We start from the raw sequence: 26,561 nt of genomic DNA on the forward strand, positions 1-26,561 counted from the left end.
TTAATTGCATCTTTAAATGTCATCCCACCAGCTTTAAGTGCCGGCGGGACTTCCGGGTTCCAGGAGCGTGCACACCCAGAGGCGTCTGGGTCAAATGCAGAAGTCGGTGGGTTGGAGCTGGGGTTCTGCTCCCCAGATTCTGAAAATTTCACTGCCCCCCGCTCCCAACCCACCCGTTCTTCGGGATTAAAATGTGCCCCTTAGTGTTGGCAGACCCTTTTAACCTTACGAGCATAATGCAGTCAAGGCAATTCCTATCCTCACCTTACATCCACAGACATGGTCTTTCTAGCAGCAATGATTAGTGGTGGAAACCAAACAGTGGACACTTTTCTCCCGTCACCAACCCAGGGACACTGAAGCCCGAGCCTCACCCTCCTTTTTTCTTTAAACTTTTTGATACAAAATTGGCATGTTTAGGTCAGAAAAGTGACCTATCAAAATAGGCAAAGTGAGTATAGTTTGTAGGTCAGATCAGTAACATGAGAGCTTTGTCTGCTTCCCAGAGAGTGATTCTACCTCAAGTCTCCAAAGGAGACCAGGGCAGCTTCTGCTATTTGCTTTGCATTCTACTGGGGATCTATTATCAGCTACTTTTGACATTTTCTTCAATGAAAGTTCATAGAATTATTATTGAAACATTTTTCATTTTTATTTTTGGCCAGGAAATCCATCCAGCTGTTAATAAACTTCAATTTAGATCTCTTGAGTTCACCAGTGCTACCCCTGGTCTCATATTACAAGAAGTGAGATATAGCTTTTGTTTCCTGCCCATTTTACAGAACATCTCAACTGCTGGAGGTTTTAGCCAAACCCACTTTGTGAAGGCATTTCAATACAGTTTTTCACCACCTTCCCTCCAAATCTCAAACTTTTTCTACCTTGAAAAATAAATGCCGCTGAGAGTTGTTTTTCTTTGTTCAAATAGGGGGAATGAAAGTATCAGCTCACATTTATAGATAACTGTGATGCATGAATACTCAAAAAGATGGCCTATCTTCTGATAATTGTAAACAATTTTACAACACCAAGTTATAGTCCAGCAATTTTATTTTAAATTCACAAGCTTTCGGAGGCTACCTCCTTCCTCAGGTGAACGATGCGGAAATGAAGTCCTCGAAATGAAGTCGCATTTATAATTCACAGAACAATGCTGGTGATAACAGACAGTTTTTTCAACTGCCCGTTGCCAAGGCAATCAGTGTGCAGACAGACAGGTGTTACCTGCCAGGTCTCAGAATATACAAATCACCAAAAAAAACAACAAACAAAAAAAAAAAAACAGAGATAGAGAGGTAGAAACATAGAAAAGACAGCAACTGACCCGTTATATTAAAAACAGATAACATTTGTTCGCTGGTGGGGTAACGTGTAGCGTGACATGAACCCAAGATCCCGGTTGAGGCCGTCCTCATGGGTGCGGAACTTGGCTATCAATTTCTGCTCGACGATTTTGCGTTGTCGTGTGTCTCGAAGGCCGCCTTGGAGTACGCTTACCCGAAGGTCGGTGGCTGAATGTCCTTGACTGCTGAAGTGTTCCCCGACTGGGAGGGAACCCTCCTGTTTGGCGATTGTTGCGCGGTGTCCGTTCATCCGTTGTCGCAGTGTCTGCATGGTCTCGCCAATGTACCATGCTCCGGGGCATCCTTTCCTGCAACGTATGAGGTAGACAACGTTGGCCGAGTCACAGGAGTATGAACCATGCACCTGGTGGGTGGTGTCCTCTCGTGTGATGGTGGTCTCTGCAAGACATGCCAGATCATCGACACAGATACCACCATCACACGAGAGGACACCACCCACCAGGTGCATGGTTCATACTCCTGTGACTCGGCCAACGTTGTCTACCTCATACGTTGCAGGAAAGGATGCCCCGGAGCATGGTACATTGGCGAGACCATGCAGACACTGCGACAACGGATGAACGGACACCGCGCAACAATCGCCAAACAGGAGGGTTCCCTCCCAGTCGGGGAACACTTCAGCAGTCAAGGACATTCAGCCACCGACCTTCGGGTAAGCGTACTCCAAGGCGGCCTTCGAGACACACGACAACGCAAAATCGTCGAGCAGAAATTGATAGCCAAGTTCCGCACCCATGAGGACGGCCTCAACCGGGATCTTGGGTTCATGTCACGCTACACGTTACCCCACCAGCGAACAAATGTTATCTGTTTTTAATATAACGGGTCAGTTGCTGTCTTTTCTATGTTTCTACCTCTCTATCTCTGTTTTTTTTTTTGTTTGTTGTTTTTTTTGGTGATTTGTATATTCTGAGACCTGGCAGGTAACACCTGTCTGTCTGCACACTGATTGCCTTGGCAACGGGCAGTTGAAAAAACTGTCTGTTATCACCAGCATTGTTCTGTGAATTATAAATGCGACTTCATTTCGAGGACTTCATTTCCGCATCGTTCACCTGAGGAAGGAGGTATCCTCCGAAAGCTTGTGAATTTAAAATAAAATTGCTGGACTATAACTTGGTGTTGTAAAATTGTTTACAATTGTCAACCCCAGTCCATCACCGGCATCTCCACATCATATCTTCTGATAGGCACATCTTTTGACCTGGAATGGATAAGGATGAGGTGTCATTAATCTGGCCGAGACAGGTCTCGGGGCTGCACTGATGAACCCACAGAGCAAAAATTGAAGTTTGAACAATATTGTTACATTTCATAGGATCATAGAATGATAGAGCACAGAAAGAGGCCCTTCGTGCCTGTGCTGGACTTTATAATGCATTTGTTTGCAGAAGATGCTGGAGACCTCGTGATTGGTGGCACTGTGCTCCTTGGGATTGGCAGTCGCTTCAGCAATAAAAATCCGAAATCATTTGTGAAGTGAGAACCAGAAATTGAATTAGAACTTTGCATTTCTACTTTTTAGTTTTTTTTTGTTTTGACACATTAAAAGGTTAAATTTGATGAAAGCAAACAAGTAAGAATTTCCAATTATGTTTCATGTGTTTCTGCCAGTTCAAGCACGGTTAATACTTAACTGTAGCCAAACAGTATGTGAAAGCTCTCTGGTAAGAAGCCTCTTTGTACAGGAATGAGAGTGGAGGACGAGTCAGTGATAATTAATGACCTTGATATAAAAGATTGTGAGCAGATAATGAGAATGTGGACAGAGGGGCTATGGTTAGGATGAGTTCATCATGCACAAGCAAGATAAAAATTCCTCTGTTCCTTGTCACAACGTTCAACATGTGAGGGAGGAAGCTCTATCTACGGCTTCAGTGCATTTTGGGCCAATAAGAGCCTGGCAATGGAGTACGGCTGTGTCATACAGCCAGCCGCAGACTAGATTTCAGCACTTCACTCGTGTGGCACACACTTGTCAGATATCGAACAGTATTGATGCAAGTGCGGTACTGATGACTCGTAATGACCAAAATATTTTTTCCAGGGCAGGACAAAATTGAAAACCGTAAGCGTACAAAAATGAGATTACTAACACGTGCTAATTAATAATTGATACTGGACTTTGGAAGGTACTCCAGTGAGATGGAATTGTTTGTTTGAAGGGAGATGTTACTGATGTGGAGGACTCTTTCTGCTTCTCTTCCTTTCTGTGGAAACCTTGTTACTTAGTCGGAAGTGTGTGAAACCTGATGAGGTTCCCAAGCACTGTCTCTTAATAAGCTTGGAGCATGCGATGGACCTTGACGTTTATATCGGCTGCTGTAAGTGAATCTGAAGTGAAAAGATATTCCTCAGGGAAGATACTCAACAGCGGATGCTGGTGTTTGTGATCCAGCTGTTGGTTCTCTTCAATAATGAGTGGGTCACATTGAAACACAGTGGGGTGCTATATCACATTGAACTGAATGTCAACTGTATTCTGTTGAGAACTGCAGATTTACTGATGTCATTTGTATGTGGTGTATATGTTTTGTGCTTGCAATAGTTAGTGAAAGAAGAGGTATGTTGCATTTTGTCTTAAATTAAAAGGAATGTCTTGTCACTACAATGTTCCATAGCTATATTGTTCTGTGATTATTTTTTTTTAAAGTCTTGTTTTAATATCCACAGTTGAGAGAATGGGAGACCAGCTGGATTATGGTTCCGTGGGTGTCAGGTGCTCTCTGGTACTTTGCCCAAGTAGCTGTTCTTCATACCTGTGTCGAAGAAGTGAGTGTGGTCAGACTATTGAACCAGGGAGGGGTAAATCACGGATGAGTCTGATCTTCTCCCTACCATATGTTCACACACACGAACATTCCACCGTCGCCACTGGATAGTAATCAGAAGCAGAGACGTTGTTTTATTTTTCCTCTTTCCCCTCCCTGCTCAGAGGGCTTAGGCCAATTGCAGTGTCCCTAACATTGGTCCAGCTAAGATCAACTAACTCAGCACAGACCAGGGCTCGCCTGGTTACATTCTTATCTATCCAGTTGAAGCCAGAGAATCACCTGCAATGGCTTCTCTTCCCACTCTCACACCATTACCTCTGGAGTCCCCCAAAGATCTATCCTTGGCCCCCTCCTATTTCTCATCTACATGCTGCCCCTCAGCGACATCATCCAAAAATATGACATCAGGTTCCACATGTACGCTGATGACACCCAGCTTTACCTCCCCACCACCCCGCTCAACCGCTTCACTGCCTCTGATTTGTCTTGGTAGACTGGATGAGGAAAAATATTCTCCAACTAAATATTGGGATGACTGAAGCTGTTGTCTTCCATCCCCATCTCAAAATCTGTTCCCTAGCCACAGACTCCATCCCTCTCCCTGACCACTATCTGAGGCTGAAACAGACTGTTCACACCCTTGGTGTCCTATTTGACCCTGAGATGAGCTTCCGACCATATTTCCGCTTCATCACCAAGACCGCCTCCTTCCACCTCCGTAGCATCGCTCGTCTATGCCCTTGCCTCAGCTCATCTGCTGCTAAAACCCTCATCCATGCCGTTGCAACCTCTAGACTTGACTATTCCAATGCTCTCCTGGCTGACCCCTCATCCTCCACCCTCCATAAACTTAAGCTAATTCAAAATTCTGCTGCCCGTATCATAACTCTCACCAAGGGCAATTAGGGATGGGCAATAAATGCTGGCCTTGCCAGCGATGCCCACATCCCATGAACAAATATAAAAAAAGAAGTCCTGTTCTCCCATCACCCCGTGTTCGCTGACCTACGTTGGCACTCGGTCCGGCAACGCCTTGATTTTAAAATTGTCATCCTTGTTTTCAAATCCCTCCATGCTCTCACTCCTCCCCATCTCTAACCTCCTCCAGCCCTATAATGCTTCGAGATCTCTGCACTCCTTCAATTTTGGTCTCTTGCGCATCCCTGATTTTCATTGCTCCGCCAGTGGCGGCTGTGCCTTGAGCTGCCTAGGCCCTGAGCTCTTGAATCCCTTCCCTAAACCTCTCTGCTTTTCTACCTCTCTCTTCTCCTTTAAAGACGCTCCTTAAAACCTACCTCTTTGACCAAACTTTTGGTCACCTGTCCTAATGTCCTTATGTGGCTCAGTGTCAAATTTTGTTGGATAACGCTCCTGTGAAACGCCTTGGAACGTTTTACTACGTTAAAGGAGTTCTATAAATGCAAGTTGTTGTTGTCAAAACAGGGATCTTGTTGGTCTCTAAGGTTCAGTTCTGTATTCTGCGGTGCACATTGTAACATCAAGCCACTTATTAACATTTCATGCTGTTCCAGTATAACAAGTGTGAACTATTTCCAGATTACATGGTTTTGCATTGGAGCATTTTTAGAATGGGAATTCCAGTATGGAATGAAGATCAAATTTTCTGAATCCAATGAAATAGGTTTCTGGTGTTTACACAATTAACCTTTGATTTCAAAGGAGTCCTTTTAGAACGAGTCGGAAGAATTCCTTTAATTCCTATAAACCTTTGGCTCCATTTACATGTTTTAATAGCATTGGACCTGTTCTTTTTGAAAAAATAACATCAGAAGTCAATAGTGTGTTAACAATGGTGAGTTTTGCACTAATTAATTTAATGATCTCAGTGTCACTTGGGACTGTGAGTACACTATGAATACAAATCCACAATCTGCCATTACTTCCAAGAACTATATCGCCAAAGTGTTCGGTTATTTACTTTTTTCACTTCCTCTGAAGGTGCTAGCTCCTTGTGGTATGGTTCCAATGTCCCTTACCACATGCCTTTATTTACGTGTCAGCCTTCAGAGTGATTGTTAGCAACCTATCTGATCACAGGAGGGCGGGCGGTGGATAGTCCATTCTGTCCTCACCTGAGATCCATACATGCACTTCCAACAGAGGACAGGAGTGAAACCATGGCGATTTTTTTTTCCCTCCCCGACCTCAGAGCGATGCTAATTGTATTCCTGCTGCTGCTGTGCTCAACTGAAAACAGCTAACTCAGCACAGAGCTTTAGCTGAAAGCTTTAATGGGGGGAAAAAAGGTTAGCACTACATTAAAATAACCTTGATGTGGAGATGCCGGTGATGGACTGGGGTGTACAAATGTAAGGAATCTTACAACACCAGGTTATAGTCCAACTGTTTTATTTGAAAATCACAAGCTTTCGGAGGCTTTCTCCTTCGTCAGGTGAGTGTCAGATTCCTTGAAAATTACCGCATATATAGTCACAGAACAATGCCTGGTGATTATATGTATGATTCAGTATCACACCAGGTCATCCATTTAACAATTAAGCCATTAGTTTTTTTTTATTAAACCTAGTCTTTCAGGCCACTAGTCTTGATGAATTTAGCAAGTTTACTTTGGAGCTCCTGCTGACTGTGTGATGCCCACTTGTCAGGAGCTGGCAGTGTGGGCATGGTATGGAACCAATGTAAACTCTGTGCCTCATGCTGACAAAAAAAGAAGTGTCCTCAGTACAGGTATCATTTCTAGCCAGTAGTTACAGATCAGATAGGAACAGGTGTTTAAAAAACACGTAAGGAGAGCTTTCTCAATAGTTCAGTGGGTAAATGGGCTGCTTGTGTCGTACGGAGTCTTACTGTGCTGTGTTGGCTAATCTCAAATAGGATTAATACAATTAAGTCAATACCCCAGACTAGGGAAGGGACAAGAATCGATTCTCGCTCGTTGCTATGTTACCCATACAGTAAAGTCCATGTGTCAACATTGGGTAAGGACAGGATTGGGCTCGAATGTTTTGTGTTCTCCACCCCCCTTCCCCCACCCAAGTTGATGCTCATTAGCTCAGCTCACACATGAAGACTGACCATTTGGACGAGGTATTAAAGGGCTGATGCCATCCATGTATTTATATCTGAGTAGAAATCTGTGACTTCAAGAGGGTGGAAAATTAGGCACAAAGGCCTTTTCAAGGAGCTTGATGTTACATGAGATGTCTGACTGGTAATCACTACTGACTATAAATTATTTACCCTAATCGAGGGATTCGGATGTTGCAAATTGTGAGATTTCAGGTAAAGTGTTTTTTTTTAATTGCTACTGAACCCAGTTACACTTGGTTATGTTGTCATACTATAGTATGTGTGGATTGAATTTTAATATAAATATTTTGGATAAATTAAGTTTAGGTGTTTTGTTGAATAATTTTCCATAGGAAGGTACTGCATTTCTTCCATTGTCACCCGTTCTAGATTGTAAATGAGGAAGAGCGCAGAGTTTGCAAAAATTGGTTGAGACTTTTTAGGTGAATAAATTAATAATTTAGTTAACCTGGCTTGTCTGATATTTACGCTCTACTCCGAGCTGCCTTTTCTGATTGCAGCCCACACTTTTCATTAGGAATGAAGCCCCCCGGAGGGAGATCACAAGGCAATAGTTATTTCATCTGTTACCTCCCTGGTGTGGAATCGAGACCAAGACTGATCATTGCAAGGTGCTGTTATGTTGTAAAAGGTGTAGCTGACAATAACTGCATTGCTTTCCTGCTATCAGTGGGACTTTAAATATAAAAGACTGACTTACACTGACTGAATTGACAGCAGCAGAATCCCACTTTGTTTTGGAAACTACCACCAGATTTTCAGGCTTCTTTGGCTGGTATATGGTACCAGCTGGAAAACTAAATGGGGGAGAGCATAGTCAGAAAGCTGGTATAGTGCCATTGTTCCAATACTGATGAATCAACGTAAAGATGCCTTCATACTTTCCTTTTATTCTGGTCTTGGCAATGTGACCTCAATTTCCTGTTCTTGCCTGCTTCAATTTATCATTTGCGTCTGGACCCTGCAGAACAACACTATGTTAGAGACTCTATTTGTAGAGGAGTGCAGACCTACAGTACCGACCCCCCACATTTAGCTTGCATGATAAGAGGCACTCGATCTGAAGGCTGATTCATAGCTCTAGAATTTTGAGTTGACAACACCGTCGACTCATAGACTTTGCTATTTTGTTTATTCAGCCCAATGTCAATGCCCCATAGCCAACTGAGTTATGAGCAGAGACAAGGAGATCCGCAGGAGCAAGTTTGCTGAGGGCTACAGGTGAAGGGGAGGAGGGTCACATTATGAATCGCACTGCACTGGCAGAGACTTGTAGGGGGAGTCATATGAGAACAAACTCAGCTAAACTGAAGTTGACAGAATTTACATATTAGCGTGGATCACATTTACCAACTATTAAACCAAGCACTTTTGGATTGCAGGGGTTAAGAAAAATGTAATTATGTTAAGGCATTCTATGGGAACATAAAAACAGAAGAGCCTGGCAGGGAGCTGAACACCAAGTATGTACAGTGAAAATAATTTTTATTTCACCCCCCACTCTTGTCAGTTGTTTACTTTTTTTAATCACCTTCCCCAAATGTATACATTCTACCACCTACCCCCTCCCCAGAAATAATTTAGACCATAATAACTTTTTATTTCAATTCAAAGAAAATGGTTTTAATTGAACATAAACAGAGATAACATAAACAACTACCTGGAAGATGAAAAATTACTTTGGCAAGCTGCCCTTTCTACCCCGTCTATTGTTCACACCCCTCCCCGACCCCACCCGCCCCCCAAAAAAACTGGTTTATATCCCTAATTGTAAGCCTCTAAGCACTTGGGCGAAATAGGGTTCAGGAACTTGAGATGTGATGCTCAATGATTTACAAGGAGGATGCTACATGCAGTTACAATATATCCAATGTTGTCACTGGGATTTCCATAAAGTATAATGATGGATGTGTGAAATTTTTGTGTGATGTCTGCTTAAACTGTATTGACATCAAGTAGTCTACTTGTAAATGTTAGCCATCAAAACTTGGCTGTGTCTGGAAAAAGCATTTTTAGCTATTTAAAACTCGGGTGAAGTACAGGTGGTGGCAACAAACTTGAGATAATGAATGTCTATCACACGACATTAAAGTAAGGTGCTTTGAGATCTATTTGTTCCTGAAGTATATTGATACCAAGGCATGAAATACAGTAAATTCGATGACACGCCTATTAATCCTTGAGCAGGTCACACCTTCCAAATTCTTTCTCTCACTCCCTTCCGGTGGCTGTGAAATATCTTTCCTTTTGGAACTAATTGTTTTTTTCTGAAGGCAACAGATGATGTAAGGATAAGGTTCCAAGAAGCTTCTATTGAATAAAACAATAAAGTCTGCCTTGAGGAACTCTGGTTGTGACTCACTGAGGACTCGGGTAATTGCTTCCCATCCCCCTATTTATAGAGGTGGGGCCTCACTGCAGGTTCAAATGAAAATAATTTGCAGTGGAGTGTGGGGAATTCCATACGCAGAATGAGTTATGTGAACATTCTGCATGTTGGCAGTCAAGTAAGTGTTTTTAACTTTTTTTTAGAAAAGCCTTATTTCACTTTAACCTGAACCACAGTTGTGATTTTAGAATGGTGTTCACCAGACCTGACCTTTGAACTGACACACATATGGGTTAACCGTCAGCTTGATTGGAGTATTTTTGCAGTCAGCTGTCAAATACATGAAGGTCAGCATTTGACAGCAAGCTTTTAACCCTTTGCTTATAACATTTCCTTTTCAGCTTCCAGTACAACATTGTTTTAGGGATGAATCTTGAAAAATTCTGTCATGTATCAGTAATGTACTAGAAGGAAGGCAATGTATATACTTTGGAAACCAGTTTGGTCAAGAGTATTTGCAAGCACTGAACAATGTTTTGATGGGGTATGCAGTCATGCTTTTTAAGGATTAATGGTTGTCCAATCGTCACGAGTGGAACTATTTTATTTGTCTTTGCCAGATTTACCACATTAATCGTATTACAGTTTGACACAAACCATATTTCATTGCTAAAACAAGAAGAGAATGGTTGAAACATTTCCGCAGGTCAGGCAGCAGCTGTGCAGAGAACAGATGAGTTAACATTTTGGGTGTTGACTTTTTGTCAAAATAAAGCTTTTCTGCTTTTTTTATTTTTCATTATTGTCTGGAGGAAAACCTTACTATGTTAACTCTTTCCTGTTCCCCAGATGGCTGATAATAGATGCTCTTTTCCTTTCGTAAACCTAGTTCTAGATGGAATGGGGTTGATCAAATGGTTCCTTGGGTTAGGTTGTGCACTATGTCAGACTGCCATTTCCTAGTACTGTCAGTTAATGGCAGTTCAGCACAATTAAAATGAATGTTTACCTAATCTAACCTATCTTTTCTAATCTATTTGCCTCCCAAAATTAAGTTTAAAACTTTTTTTTTACCCTGGTGTTCTTCCTTCTGACTCCCATTGACCACTACAGGGGCCAAAGCAGGATTAGAAACACTGAAAACTGCCTTTAATGGCGGCACTACACATGCTTTTAATAGGCATTCTTCACTGCTTTTGTGACTTTAAAATAAAATTGATCCTAAATCAATTTATGGAGCATTCAACTGAATGTAGAATCTTGTCTATCTACAAGGCGCAAGTTAGGAGAGTGATGGAATACTCTTCACTTGCTTGGATGAGTGCAGCTCCAACAACACTCAAGCAGCTCGACACCATCCAGGACAAAGCAGCCCACTTAATTAGCACCCCATCCACCACCTTAAACATTCACTCCCTCACACACTGCAGCCACGGTGCGCTGGTGGTGATCATCTACAAGATGCACTGCAGCAACTTGCCAAGACTTCTTCAACAGCACCTCCCAAACCGCAACCTTTACAAGAGCAGCAGGCACATGGGAACACCACCCCCTGCACATTCCCCTCCAAGTCACACACCCTGACTTGGAAATATATCGCCGTTCCTTCAACGTCACCGGGTCAAAATCCTGGAACTCCCTTCCAAACAGCACTGTGGGAGAACCTTCACCACACGGACTGCAGCGGTTCAAGAAGGCGGCTCACCACCACCTTCTCAAGGACAATTAGGGATGGTCAATAAATGCTGACCTTGCCAGCAACGCCTACATCCCATGAATGAATTTTAAAAAAAACTGTGGAATTACCTAATCTACTTTACCAGACATGGCAAATACAAGCTCGAACTTGACTTTTGATATTGTGTTTGGAAATCTCACAATAATTGTAAGCTGAATATTTGTTTTGCATTCTATTTTGCTTGTTGGTATTGGGTGTGAAATGGTTCATTTGTTGCGGACATGAGAAGCAAGTTAATATTAAAGTCATTCTTCTTACCAGAATATAATTTGCAGTTTGTATTGTATTATTGACTGACTGCTTATGGGCATGTTATTAGTAGTACATGCTATAAATGAGATTCCAACAAAATAATAGAAACTATAACAGTCCTGTATAAAATGAGTTTGGGCAGGTGCAACTCCTTTCTTGGTGGGTGTGGACCTGCAGCACAAAGCTGTTTTTAACGCAGCACTGAATTGGCAATCACGCTGAGAGAGTCCAGAGGATGGAAAGCATCATTCAGGTGCCGTAGAGGATGCTGTTCTGAAGTTGGGGCTGAGGCGCATTACTGGGTGGAGATGGAAGGAACTTTACTCTGCATTGAATTGTCATTTCTGACTGGTAATGCTTGATATTGACCACGTGTACTTGAAATGGAGAAGGGTAACATTACCTTTTTGATGAATGCAATATTCACATCAAAAATTGCTATGGCAAATCTCTTAATTAAGATTCAACATTTTACTGCAGTCATTAAGGTGGTTGGCAGTGTAACGGAATACTGCTCTACACCAGACTCTGGGTATGTGTATGTATTTTGGGGTGGGAGGGGTTGGAGTAGCTGTGTATGTGTGCAGCAGGAATTTATGCTGAGCCAATGATTTCTCCTGCCATGACACTTCTATAAATACTCATCCTGCACATTTTCGACACTCGGTGGAATATTTGGTACTTGCACAAAAATAAACATTGCAATTTAAGAGGGGATCTTTTACGTCTGTTGCAGAATTCTACTCCTATTACTAAGCAACTTCAATTGTTAGCAGTTCTGTGTTACTTCTCAGTTACCTTTGTGTCTAGTCCATTTGCTGAGTTTGCTTTCAGCCCTTTGTTAATAATAAAATCTTTGTGAAGATGGAAGTTGAAGTATCACTTGGAATAAATATTTATAGCTTTACAAAAGAATGCACATTGCAGCATAAATGCTGCATTTATAGTACAGTTTGTTCAGTGTGTCGTTTAAGAACGAACCAGGTATTGAACTATAACTACAGCTACTGAGGTATATCCTTCAGACAGAAAACCACTCTGACTGTACACACACTTATAGTTGAAGAATCTCCGTTAAGTGGTATTAATATTTTTGAAATCTGGGGTATGATTATGCCAGTGCACTAGCTGCCCTCCAGTAGTTTACCCAAATGGCTATTTTTCACTAGTGAGTCTAGTCAGTGAATGTCATCAGGCTATTGGACTGTTGGTGCAGGGTGATGGTGGTGGAGTGGGGGGGGGGATGGGGTGGCACTAGGGCCAACCCTATTCCTATTCTCATCCGACATCCCCAGTTTCCAGCAACAGTCGTCAGATAATGATGAGGACTGGTAAGCTGCCTGATTTTTCCTTTCCCTAGCCTGGGGTGCTGAAGCCAATTGCAGCATTACTGCCGTCTTAACTGAACTCAAGTAACGCATTGCATAAGATCGGATCTTGGACCATATGACTCCGTACCATGAGAGAGTGCACTGAGCCATTGGGAGCATTTTGATTCTGTCATCACAATTTGTTGTGCGTCTGCTTCCTTGACCACCTCTGAATATTGGTAGTTAATTTATCACAGAATAGGGATGAGGCATGAGCAACTGATTTATTCTCTCCTTGTTTTTCTGTATTTTCTTGTGGTGAATCAACCTGGGAGTACAATATATTGAGTTTTGTCCTGCAATCCACCAAATGATACAATTGTAGTCTTGTCTGTGTTTGTTGAAAACCCATTCTACTTTTCAGTACAGACAGCTATCTTTATCACTGATAAATGTGATATAGCTGTTGGAGCTATAGAGAATGTATTGTGCACTGAATCAATTATACAGACAGCACTCTGCTGTGAAGTGTAGAATTGGTAGACGCTGAGGTTGCAATTACAGAATTACTGGTTGAGTTAGGATTTAATAAGTCTAGGCCTCATACAGTATCTCTTTTTTCTATTCAGATAATGTTGTGAATTACTGTAGTGAAATGTAACCTTAATTATTAGCAGTTCTATTACTTGTCAGTTGCTTTTGTTGGGTCTGGCTCATTTGCTGAGTGAAGATGGAAATTGAAGTGTCACTCGGAATAAATATTTGTACCTGGTATTGTAGTGAAAACGATAGTAATAGGTTTGTAACATTAGGACAAATATCTTTTGAAAGCTGTATTTAGATATAACGTTCCCCTTTCTTTGCAAATTTTCTTTCCTCCTCCCCTGAAGATGCTGACTCTTGCTGGGATACGATTGCATGGTTGCTGGCAACTATAGCGTGACATAGCCATTCTTCGTATGTCTAGATAGGTTTGAAGAACAAAAGCTCTTCAGCCCTTTAGATTTCATTCTTCAAAACAACAATTCCATATCTTCCTCTTATGTCATGTAGCTGTTTCTTCCATGACTCCAGCATACTGACCTCCACTATCCTTGGCAATTTGTTCCAAATATTGAACAAATTCTCTGACATTTGTCGTCACTCTTCACATCCCTGAACTTGTCGTCTCTTGCCTTGCTGCCCTGCATATCTAAAAGTGTTTTTTTGAGTTTACTTTATCGATCGTGTTAAGTTAATTTTATACTTCTCATTTGAGGCTGAGGAAGTCTAGATTATTAACTCGTAGCTGAGTGGCAGGCTTTACGAAACATACTCCGTATATCCCCACTAAACAGCTGACCACCCAACTTTCTTTCCTGGCCCCCCTGTAAATGGCTCTGTCTTTTCAGGTGCTGTTCCTCTCCCTTTTGAAACTACGATCATCACCCACCTCCTCAAAAAAAAAACACCCCCTTCCCTTTCACACTATCGCAATATCTCCACCTTTTCCTTTCCTTTCCTCTCAAATCCTTGAATGTGTTATGGCCTCCCATATCCATACCCATTAACTCCCTGTTTGAATCTCTCTCATCAGGCTTCTGCTCCTGCCACAAAACCAAAACGATCCTAACCAAAGCAATGAGCGACATTTTGAGTGACTGATCATGGCGCGTTTTTCCTCCATGGCCTGCTTTACCTCTCTGCAGCCTTTGACCTGGTTGACCACACCATCCTCCTTCAATGCCCTCACCATCAGTAGGATAGCCCTCATTTGAATCCACTTTTTTTCTATCTGTTCAGAGCCAGATCATCTGCAGCAATGATTTCTCTTCCTGCCCCAACACCATTACCTTTGTAGCCCCTTAAAGATATATCTTTGACGATCTCGTCTTCATCTACATGCTGCCCCTAGGCAACTTCATCCGCAGACATGGGGTCAACTTCCACAGGTACACTGGCAACGCCCAACTTTACCTTTCCACCACCCCTGTCAACCTCACTCACCACCTCTCTCAATGCCGCCACTGTTCCTGTGTTGTCGTACTGCTTGTCTGACATCCAGCCTCAATTTCCTCCAGCTAAACTTTGGGGAAAACTGAAGTCATCACCTTTTGACCCCTGCCACAAATTCTGGACCCTCTCCACAGATTCTTTGAGACGTTTTTCTACATCAAAGGCACCATATAAATGCAAGTTGTTGTCGTTGAGGCTAGTCAACCCAGTCTTAGTATATGAGTGAGTGGAAGGCTGTTCGACCCATTCAAGTTCCATCTGAATGCAGCTCTCGTTTGAATTCCTGAGGCTGATGGATGACGTCAATTCAGAGATTACTTTGAAAGTGTGGATAATTGTTTCAAAATTGCCAGATGTCAATATTGCCATCTGCTCTCTAAGATGAATGAAAAACAGTCCTCAGGGGATGTGTTTGTTGTCGCAAATATTGGTTGGAAACATGTTATGTTGGTTCAACAGTACCAAATAATGGCAATTACACCCCATGTTCGTGGATTCCATGGTCTAATAACTCTTAGCATAAACTAAATTTCCCCTGACCTTGCTCCTCAATTTCTTATTGACTATTTGAAATTGATGACCCTTTGTTAGGGTAAATAGAGAGAGAGTCACTTTCAAAGCCCTTCATGATTTTAAAAATCTCTAATAAATCCCCTCTCTGCCTTCTCTGCTCCAGTGGAAATAGTCCTCGTGTATCAAGTTGCTCCTTATTGCTGTTGTTTAATATCTAACGTTGGCAGGCGATTTGATTCTGAGCAGTATCAAAGCTGAGTCCAGTCACATTCTCATTTGACATCTGCACGTGTGCACAGCCAGGGTCACTGGATAGTGAACAGATATCCGAACCCTTACTGATTTTCCTTGCCTTTTCCAAGGTCAGCAAGACCAATTGTAGTTGAGATCATTACAGAACAAGAATTGAATCTGATGCATACTGGACTTGTTTTTATTTTTCTTTTAATTAATTTCTCTTACTCTATCCTGTGCTGAAGACCTTGAGTTTTGTTAGGATATGTCTGCACAGGTTCCAAGCAGCCTCCAGTACCTCCCAGTTATTAATGTGTGAGCTGCAACAGTGAGCGTTGACAGCCTGATTGACTGAAGGGAAACATAGCCAAGCCAGACACACACACAAACATATACTTTTAGCAGGGGTCGCTAGATAGTTCGGAGCAGTAATTCTGGCTGATTTTACTCTCCCTTACCCAGGGTCAATGAAGCCAATATTAGTACCCTTACTGCTGCCCTGGCTGAAGGAAAATTCAGCACAGACTGGAGGTCAAATCTGACATCTTTCACTGAAAAAACCTGGTGAGCCACTGGGGGAGCTGCTAACTTTTTTTTAAACAGGAGTGTTATTGTCTCCAAAATAGCATTTCCACAGTGGGAAGTGTCTTTCCTCTCATAGGCAAATATTAAGTATTGGCACTGATTAATACTTGCTGGCTGAAATGATCCAGTTGTATTCATATAATCTGTCCATTAATAATTATTTCCCTCACAAGTCAATGTTGTTGGATGGTAATAAATGTATGTTCTTTTGATGCATATTCGTTATTAATGGCATGCAGCATTTTGTAAATTGTACACTTTTACTGGCACTAAATACTGCTAGTGGTTATCAGCTCTGTGTTACATTCCCATTTTTAAGTTATCAACAGTGTAGCACGGGTTGTTCAAATGGGCCTTTGAGTTGCTTTGCTGGCTGCTTTTCGATAGGGTGTAACTAGAGCCTCGATGGACTGTTAGTAATCAGATAGAGAGCGAACTACTTACCCTTTCTGTTCCTGTAAAAAAAAAGAGCTGGATCAATGCTGTCCTGCCATACAGTAAGAAAAATCCAAGCCAAAGCTACTTCATTTTGGTGCTCGTGTCCTTTGCTGTGGTGTAGATTCTTGATGTTAGTCAGTGCAGCTACAGTTTAACTTCTGATGCAGAATGAAGATAAGTCGTTGCAACTCAAGATGCTGAAATTCAGAGTGGACAGCAAGAAACAGTTTGAGCGAAGAACAATCTTAGCAGAAAGGTACTTGTATGATTTGCAAGTTGGTGTTGATTCAAGCTTTGAAAGGTACTGTGCTTGTTGTTCTGCAGCTGAACCTAAATCATGTTATGCAGCAGTTCTAGCTTTGCAGTGATTTAACTCTTACTGAATGCAGCAAAGAAATCATGACCATCATTGAATCTTTTACAGTATTCTATCTAAGGCTATATCTTTGCTATAGAATTACTGTTAGTAAATTTGGGTGGGGGTAGGAGAAAGAAATACCTATTCATTGAGTGATCACTTTAAGAATACATTGTCACTGTAATGTGTATGATGTGGAGATGCCGGTGATGGACAGGGGTGGACAAATGTAAGGAATCTTACAACACCAGGTTATAGTCCAACAGTTTTATTTGAAAATCACAAGCTTTCGGAGCTTACCTCCTTCGTCAGGTGTGTGAGTGAGAGGTTCTAAAATCGCATAGCATATATTAGGCTGGGAGACAATCATATCACAGCAATCAAAGGTGTCGTTGGTGTTCAGACAGGTTAGCCACGGAAAACATTATACCCTTGAATGATTACTTTCAAGAGAATGTTGTCAGAGTAATGTTGGATGATGCATCCAAGTAATGTACCCTCGGTCACTGAAAAGAGCCAACTTTGTAGGAATAGGTCTGGAGAAAATTGTCTCTCCTCCCCCTCATGTGGTTTTTTTAATTTTGCAATTTTCTTCTCCAACCCCTTAAGACATTGACGCAAACTGTGATGGAGTTCCATTAGGATTGACTGCCCTCTAGTATCTGACCCAAGTGACCATTTTTAATATGTGAGCTTAGTGAGTATTGAAAGGCTATTCGATTGTTGGGGGGGGGTGGGTGGAGGGGAGGAGTCACTGAGCCCGATACTGTGCTCACCTGTCATTGACGCGTTTGCACTTTGTAGGAGGAGTTGTTAGTGATGGGGAGCGCAAATCCCCTGGCTAAAGTTTTTTTTCTCCTTCTTAGCCTAAGTATAGGATACAAATTTTAAAATTAAGAAGTAAGTAGTAAGAAGGGCAAAGTCAGGTAGGAATTTTTCATCCAATGAATAATAGAATGGAAATTGCAACTCTCAAAGATAAAAGTGCAAGTGAGTTTGAAGATAAAATAGTTGAAAGGTTAAGTAGATATTTTCTAGATATATTCAATGGAGAGGATAATCGTAACTTGCTATTTCATTTTTGTAGTACACCCAATATCCTGGAGAATTTTGAAGTCAGAGTGGCAGAGGTTCTTGATAAAAGAACACGGGGCTAACAAATCCTTCGGGACCGATGGCATATTTCCTGGGGTGCTGAAGGAGACTAAGGAGAAAATCTATGGAATCCCTGATTCATGAAGAACTCACTAGGCACCAGTGATATTCCATTAGGCTAGAAGTAAGGAAATACAGTGCCTATATTGAAAAGGGGAAACAAATCTAACCAGGCAAATACAGGCTCATTTCCTAACAACAAACAGGCAAAATAATAGAAACTATTTGAGTAGGATGGAGCATCACCTGTATAGTAAAATTTTAATAAGAAACAGGCAGTGTGGATTTAACGGGGAAGATCCCATCGGAAAAAAACTCCCCAGGACATTTCTGTTAAAGTAGATATTGGATCTCTGTGTTGTGGTTTATTTGAACTTTCAGCAAGCTTTTGATTAAAAGTTGCACATTCAAGATTTAAAAGTAAAAGGATCAGAAATCCAGGGTACAATAGGGACTGGATGAGAATTTGGATACAAACTAGGAAGTGACAGAGTCGCCATGAGAAGTGTAATTTCAAATGTTTGGTGGGGGTAGGGGAGGGGAGAAAAGTATTGAGTGGAGTCTCCCGAGGGTCACTGCTTGGACCCAATGCAATGGGTATTGAAACCACATGTAAGCTTGTCAAGTTGCAGATGACATTAAAACGGAGAGAGTAGCAGTGACCGAGTTTGCGACCAAAGATTTACAGATGGATTTAGATTAGTTAGGTGCACGGGCAGGCAAATGACAAATTAATTTTAACACTTGGAGAAAGGTAAAATATTCCAATAATGGTTGAAAAAGTGCACATTGTAAGTGTGCAATGAATGAAATATTACGGAGTGTCAGAAAGAGTCTGGAGTAATTGTAGACTTATCACTTTCAGTATACAATGTGGCGAATCAATTAAATAACATTATAGAATATACAGCCAGACCTGTGCAATATAAGGCAGCACAGGTTATGGTAATGCTTTACAATGCACTGGCCAGACTACAATTGGAGTACAGTGCTCAGTTCCAATCACCATGTCACAAAAATGTATAGGCGTTGGAAAGGGTACAGAAAAAAGCAACAAGGCTGGTTCCAAGTCTTAAGGAGATGAGCTATGAAGAACAATTAGAGATGCTGAAGTTCTGAAAAGCATATAAAAGGGTTAAGATGGGACCGTGTCAAAATATATGAAATAATAAATGGCATTGTTTAAAGACTCTCTAAGAATATTACTTCAAAGTAAGCCAGGAAACTAGAACTGGAGGACATAAATTTAAATGAATGAAAAGCAGGTATTAGGGGGAAGTCCATTACTCAGACTGAAGTGTTTGAAATAATCTACCAGACAGGATAGTAGAGACAAAAACATTTGGGACATTCAAAATGCAATTAGATGGAAAATGGGAAATTTAGGGTAATGGATGGATGAGCTTTGGTCCAAATTACAGTTTCTCATCCTTGATCTTTTTTACATCCTTTTAAGTACCAGAAAAGATCACTGGAGTAAACAGAGTTTAAGATGCAATTAGATACATTTCTGGAGGTGGGATATGGAGAGAAGGTGGATCGGTAGGGTTGAGATCAAAAAGGGACAGGCTTGTTGGGCTTTATGGGTGTTTGCATGGCTCAATTTGGTAACACTTTGTCCAAGACAAAAAATCATCAGTGCAAGCCACACTCCAGGACTTCAGCACATAATCCAGGCTGACGCTTAATTGCAATTCTGAGGGAGTGCTGCATTGTTGGAAGTGTGATCTTTCGCATGAGACTTTTAAGCCAAAGTTTGTCTGTTCAGGTGGCTACAAAAGATCCCATCACATTTTGAATATGATCAGGGAGTTTTCCTGGTGTGATGACTGACTTTCCTCTCTTGATCAACACCACCAAAAATTGATCAACTGTTCATTCATCTCATTTACTGGGACCTTGCTGTGCACAAGGTGGTTGCCATGTTTGCCTAAATAAAAATAGTGCTCCTGCAAAAGTAATTCACTGCTGTGAATCACTTTGGGACATCTCAAGGATTGATGAGGCAGTCTGTAAGTGCAAATTTGTTCATTCTTTATTGATTTCCTATTCCTAAATGCTTTTCTGTTTTAACTCACTAAGGCATTAGCTGAACTACCCTCATATTTTTGTTTTTTCTCCGCAGCTGTGCCACTCCTGGTCAAACTGCATTAATGCAATCAGCAAGCAGCTCGCCCACATTTGTAGGGAGTGATTATTTGAAAATTAGTCATTGGTCCCTCACTGTCAGTTGCAGTGGTGTCTGTAATCTACTGCAGTGGGTAAACAGAAACTCAGCTGGTACCAAATTGACCACTGTGATTAACTAGGCAAAAACTTTGTTACCAATAATACTTGTTTGTGCTCTCTCAAAATATTGTGCCCTTGCACTAAAGTGATTTGAGAGAGGAAAAATGAGTAGCTTTGATCCCTTTGGTTGGAGCATTGTTGAGTATTTTTGTTAGAGTTGCTTTGCTTATTCATCATTCAAAGAGCAAGTGAAAAGAACAGTAAAACTCCAGACCCTAACATTTTAATTGATCTGTCATTTTCAATGTTTCCTCCATTTTTCCAGTGGGGAAAGTGCTTGACTGCAGTTGGTAACTGCCCAGAGTGTTGGGTTTGAAATCCAGAGCCCTGTCTGAGTGATTGCAGGCTCAGTCTATCACTCCATGGTGTCACAAGCTGGAACATTTTGTGTGTAGCCCTAGAGCAAGATATTGTTTGGGATTGTGGACCGTTACAAAAAATTAGTGCATAAAGTTAAAAAGATTACATTTGTGTAGCTGATCTTGAGACAGCCTTCATCTCTAAATTTTCCATTTGTAGAAATGTGGAAGCTGACAGAGTTTTAACAAGAAGTAAACGTTCTTTTTGCTGTGTTTTGATGACTTCCCACCAATTGATTCTGGTTTGTACAAGACTGTCATTGACAAAGAGGATGGTGTGCTGCAATCAGTAATAAGGTCACATTGGAGAAAGCACTGCTGGTTGACTTAAATTCCACTTGCAGAGTAAGCGGACTGGTCCTCTAATGGAGGGGAGATTTCCATCTCGCAAATGCAAAAGTAAATGGATAGGAATCAATGGTCTTGAGAGTGACATGTTGAAATGGCAAGAAGGTTGCAGGTTTGATTCCCGTTCTATGTACGAAACACATGGAAGTGGCAGCACATTAAATCTTTTTCTTGTGATTATTTACTTTGTGGTTGAATGCAAATTGCCACCAAAAACAGATTTCCTGGTCATTTATCTTGTGTTTTCTGAGATCTTGTATGAAGTATCAGCATAGATTATGTGCTCAAGTCTCCAGAGTGGGGCTTGAAGCCATGACCTTCTAACTTGGCGGTGAAAGTGCTATCATACTGACTCTTGGTTCAAGAATGAGAAAAGACCATTCATCCCAATGAAGCTCATACCTCTAATATTCTAGCTCTCTCAGCATAGAACCCATCCATCTAGCTGTGTTATAAGCATCCTAATGTTGGTGTCTCCATTAACCTGCCTGGAAGACCATCCCAAACTTATCACCCTTTTATGTGAAGAAGTTCTTTGCTTTAAATTTATGTTTCAGCATTTAATAGTTATGACCTGTGGTCCTTCAATTTTAAGTAATCTAATCCATTTAATATTTTATATACTTCAACAAGATCCCCTTTAACCATTGTCCAGGACTGACCTTTATTAACCTTTCCTCATAGCTCATGTTCCTCACACTTAGGATCATTTTGTTCTATCTTTTTTTTCAATACTTGCACATGCCTTTTGTAACCAGAACTGCACATGTTGCTCTGTGGGTCGTGGCCTTGCCTTACACTAGTCATTCTTTATTACCTTCCTGAATGAGATGTAATTCAACACTAATTTAGGGCCAAATTGTGGGCAGGTTTGGTCTGTGGGCCCATTATCACTAACTCATTTCTAATAAGACTCTTCCAGCCAACAGAGAGGAATCTTGTATCCCATTAGCTTGACCTGGATTTGAACACAATATACTAACCCATTGCACACTAAATTCCACAGTACAGTATCTTTTCACTGGTTCCAGATGTCTAACACACTTGGATTACTTTCTGCAGGATAGTATGTATTGTGTGAGTCATGAACACAACATGCTAGTTTTTTCTTTGACATTGTTGTCAATTTAAATAGTGACGTGATGATAACTTGTTAACCATGAAACACAAATCTTTTTGTGTTTAAATGGCCACAATAGCAATGTTGCAAGCTGAGTGCTTCTATGTAACTGCAGCACTCTAAAAAGGCAAAAACGTTTTTAAAAAAAAAACAATTCCCCTTCCAGTTTTCTCTCCTCTTCTTTCCTGAAGGTTCGGACTCATTTTGTAGCACATGGGCACCAGGAGTCCTCGAGTGCCTCATTTTGTCTGTCCTTCATGTGTGAGTATTGACACCCTATTTCACCACGAGGAATATTGTAGTTGAGGTGAACCTGGTCCTCTCCGTATTCAATTCAATTCAATTTCCAGCCACAGCTCATTTGACAATGATCAGGAATTGGTTTTTCTCCTTCCATAGCTCAAGGGCATCTGAGGGCAATTGACCAAGGATTGAATCTGAGACGATCTTGGTCTGTGTGTCATAGTTGTACTCTAGGTACAACTTGAGTCACTAGGGTAGTCCACCATAAACCCTCCAACAAATTTCTTTTCATACTGATTAACTTTTGCTTTGTGAACTGATATCTGCAGTGCACCTTTAGTCCAGACAATAGACACCTCGATGTTGTAGTGAAATTATACAGATCTATTCAAAAGCTAGGGGAAACATTTCTTCCGGTCACTGTGTTTGCTGAGCCTCATTGGCTTCCAGTCCACCAATGCCTAAATTTTAAAGTTGTCATCCTTGTGTTTAAATCCCTCCATAGCCTTGCCCCTCCCTACCTCTGTAACCTCCTCCAGCCCTATGACCCTCTGAGAATTCTGTGTTCCTCCAATTCTGGCCTCTTGTGCATCCCCCACTTTCTTTGCCCCACCATTGGTCACTGCGCCTTCAGCTGTCTTGGCTCTAAACTCTGGAATTCCCTCCCCAAATCTCGCTGCCTCTCCACCTCTCTCTCCTTAAGACACTGCTTAAAATCTACCTCTTTGACCAAGAGTTTGGTCATCTGTCCTAATGTCGTCTTCTGTGACTCTGTCAATTTTTGTCTGATATGTTAAAGGTGCTAAATAAATGCAAGTTGTCTTGAAACACGTTAGCCATCCTGCTGATAACGAAATGATATGTAACGTGAATCGGGGGAGGGAGTTTTGGAGCAACCTAAAGGAAGGAGGAATCAGTTTTTGTTGAATTGGCAGTAGGTGGAATCAAAATTCCTGATGTTTTTCCAGTCATCACTGATCCTTTTATTTTAAAAGTTTTTATCTGTTTACCAAGTGAACAGCAGTGGCAATAATCAACATCCTGTCATTTTATGCTGTGCAAGCTAAATTACTGTTGATGTCACCACTTTCAGACCTTTTTTGTATTTAAGACAGAAGAGTATGCGTCATTTTTGAAACAACTTCACAAGCAAACACCAAGGTGATGTTTTCCATGAGTTCTATACCATTGGACTGTGCATCTGCAAACAAACTGGAAAGTATTTGCCAAGCGTGTTTTTATGAAGACAGTGCCCCTCAGTATTACTAAGAATTTTTAGGATATACATTTTCTGTTTTTAAAAAAAAATACGATTCATCAGATGTCACTAACTCAGCGACCTTAAGTTAATGTCCTTAATACAACATCTGTTCAGGTGTTGTACAGCCATCTAAATATTATACCAGGCTAATTTGAATTATTGTTCAGTGTGACTTGTCTGTGGTCATGTGATTTGGGTAATGTGCAAGGAATAAAAAAGAACTGTCTGTGCTTGTGGTTTTCTGGTGGATACCCATTTTAATGTATGACCAGTGCTTAATTTCACAACTTTGGGATGCTTTGCACCAATGAACAATTTCTACATGACCATAAACCGCTACTGTCATTTGTACCTGTGCTTGTGCTGGTTACTTGTTATGAGCCTTTCGTTGCTTCTGCAAAAATTGGATTGCAAAATTAAGTTAATGGTGTGCTATTCTAAATACATACTTTGTGCTGTTACTCAGCTTATTTTAGTACTGCTATTGACATAATCAGAAAATTTACACTTGAACCTATGTGCTTTAATATGCTTGTGGTGTTATGCAATTCATCACCTTAAATTGCTCTCACCAACAGTGACAAGAGGTGCAACCACTATATTGTCACAGCTCAAAATTCTCTCTCCAAATGCATTCCAAGTTTGGAAGAACAAAGTCTACGATTGTACTGTTGTGTTTTTCACTGTTTGAGTCAACGTAGTTTGAAAATATCACGCCCACTATTATGTTTCACAAGATCCGACTAAAAACGCTGATTATTGCCAACGTATATGGGGAAGGGGGTGGTTATCTGCAACTTTTCAAAAAAAAAACATATTGCTTTGAGTTAGCAGTGTTTAAAGCCATATTGAATTGAAATGACAAAATGATGAGCTTGTGATTTACATGCATGCGCCTTTTAAAGTTAGCAGTCATATACCGATTTGTGTGACAGTTAACCCAAAAGTGTACTGACATGCTGATACCAAGCTCTTTGTTCAAGTATATGGTCAGTTTTAGTTCTATGATTTACTCACCTTTTTTCAAATGAATTGTTCCATAAAATCAAAATAACAGTTCATTTAAAGAAAATGACTCATACTTCCTTATTTTGTCCCTTGAATGTTTGGTGGCTCCTGTTAATTAATACTGCTACAGAGACGCGCTTGGACCTGTTGTCTCTGTGCCAGGAATTAAAGTTCTGGATGCAGAGTCTTTACTTACAGATTTTATTAGAGGGAATTACACTTGCAGACAAAACACACGATGATGCGAACGCTCTGGGAGGCCTTGTGCTACAGTTGCTGAGTTCAGTCACAGGTGATTAGCCAGCGGGCCTTCCCTAATTTTTGTTCAATGGTCTCGCTTTTTATCCTATAGCTAAAAGGTCATTACATCATAGTACTTCCATAACCTTTCCTCTTGGTTTCCATGAACTTACGTCAGCTCAGCATTCCAGAGAGTGGGTCTCAGAACAAAAGTTGTCCTTACATGTACAGAAAAGGTGAACATATAGTTGTCAAACAGATAGATGTATGTATTAGATGATTAGAACTACACATGATTATTTTATATGACAACAGTTGGTACAGCCTTGCAAAGAGCCTTGGTGATTTGAGCTGTTTTGTGACATTCTACTGCCTGTTTCGGCAGATTCTGCAAAAGCTGTCTTTTAACCATAAAATGGTGTCCCTGAGCATAAAATGGATTCTTCAATAAAACTTCTCCTGCTAGCGTTCCTAACCGCTCTCATCACTGGAGTTTGCCACCTGCGGCCCTATGCCTCCAGCAAAAATGACTTGCATACCCAGAGGCCCGAGAGCTACTTCAATGACAGTGTTGCTGGTCAGGCTTCCATCAGTGGTAACATTGGTATCACATTGGCATAAGCTTCAATCCTTTGTTTCAGTCGTATAGTCTAGGAACTGTGGGGGAAAATGTACATTTAACATGAAGTCAAATGGTTTAAAGACCTGAACATTCTGATTTTAGTAAGCAATCTATTCATTTTCAGAATAAGTAGTGTGGCATGTGTTTTAGAAACATTACCTCTTCGTGTTTTTATGATGGAGTGGTACAACAGTAGAAAAATGTTGAGTACTTCATAATGTAAATAGAATATTAATTGCATTACTGAGATATAAATGCTGGAATGTGATCTGACTATATAACCTCCCAATCCTGAAGGCAGAGGGGGATTGCACAGTTCTGACTTCATGGGTTGGGAGTAGTGTTCAGTGCTCCCTGCCTCATTTGAAAGTTGATGATTTGATTTTTTTTTTGTGATACAACTGCAGCATTTTGCTAAAACAGGGGCAGACTAGTGACATAGGACATTGGTGTTCTACTTGGTGTAAAATGTATGTTCAGTATCCTTTACTGGCAGTTCCCATCTCAGCCAGGCCATTTGAAGAAGTGCCAGGCGCAAACAAAAACATTACCACAGCAGGAGAGGCACTGTAGCCAAATTTGATGCATCTACCACTATTCTGGCTGACAGATAATTCAGCACAGACCAAGATTGAACCTGGGTCCCTCCTGGTCTGTGTAGCTCAGTTCCACGTTGGACAGTGCATTTATCGATTGAACAGTCAAGGCAGTTCTACCAGTTATTTTTATAGTGCTGTCAGTGTTTATAACAAATGAAAATAAGCCTGATCTGGTGTTTGTGTAAGATATTTTCTTCAGGTTTTGTGGCTGTGGTGTGTGATGTCACTTATATAGTGCCATAGCTGCACTCTTGCCTCTGTGTCTGAAGGTAGTGGGTTCGAGCCCCTTTCCAGGACTTGAGTACATAATTGAGGTTGAGACTTCAGTGCAGTACTGATAGAGTATGGCATTCTT

General features: G+C 41.1%; 1 protein-coding gene across 11 annotated transcripts in view; it reads left to right on the forward strand.

Annotated features, from left to right (window-relative positions):
- The window catches only part of plekha7b (pleckstrin homology domain containing, family A member 7b), a 426,620-nt gene that overhangs the window by 246,144 nt on the left and 153,915 nt on the right, over positions 1-26,561 (forward strand). Inside the window, exon 1 of one of the 11 annotated variants that reach the window (XM_067993888.1) lies at positions 3,608-3,688. The exons of 9 other annotated variants lie outside the window; for them this stretch is intronic. Coding sequence is in view for 1 of the 2 variants with exons in the window: in XM_067993881.1 (XP_067849982.1) it covers positions 16,766-16,860 (95 nt within the window). In the remaining variant the exon portion in view is untranslated. Of the gene's footprint in view, positions 1-3,607; positions 3,689-16,750; positions 16,861-26,561 lie in introns of those variants that run through there. One more of the 11 variants, XM_067993881.1, reaches the window with a different exon arrangement.

Source organism: Heptranchias perlo, chromosome 12, assembly GCF_035084215.1.
Source record: "Heptranchias perlo isolate sHepPer1 chromosome 12, sHepPer1.hap1, whole genome shotgun sequence".
In the NCBI taxonomy this organism is placed as follows: Eukaryota; Metazoa; Chordata; class Chondrichthyes; order Hexanchiformes; family Hexanchidae; genus Heptranchias; species Heptranchias perlo.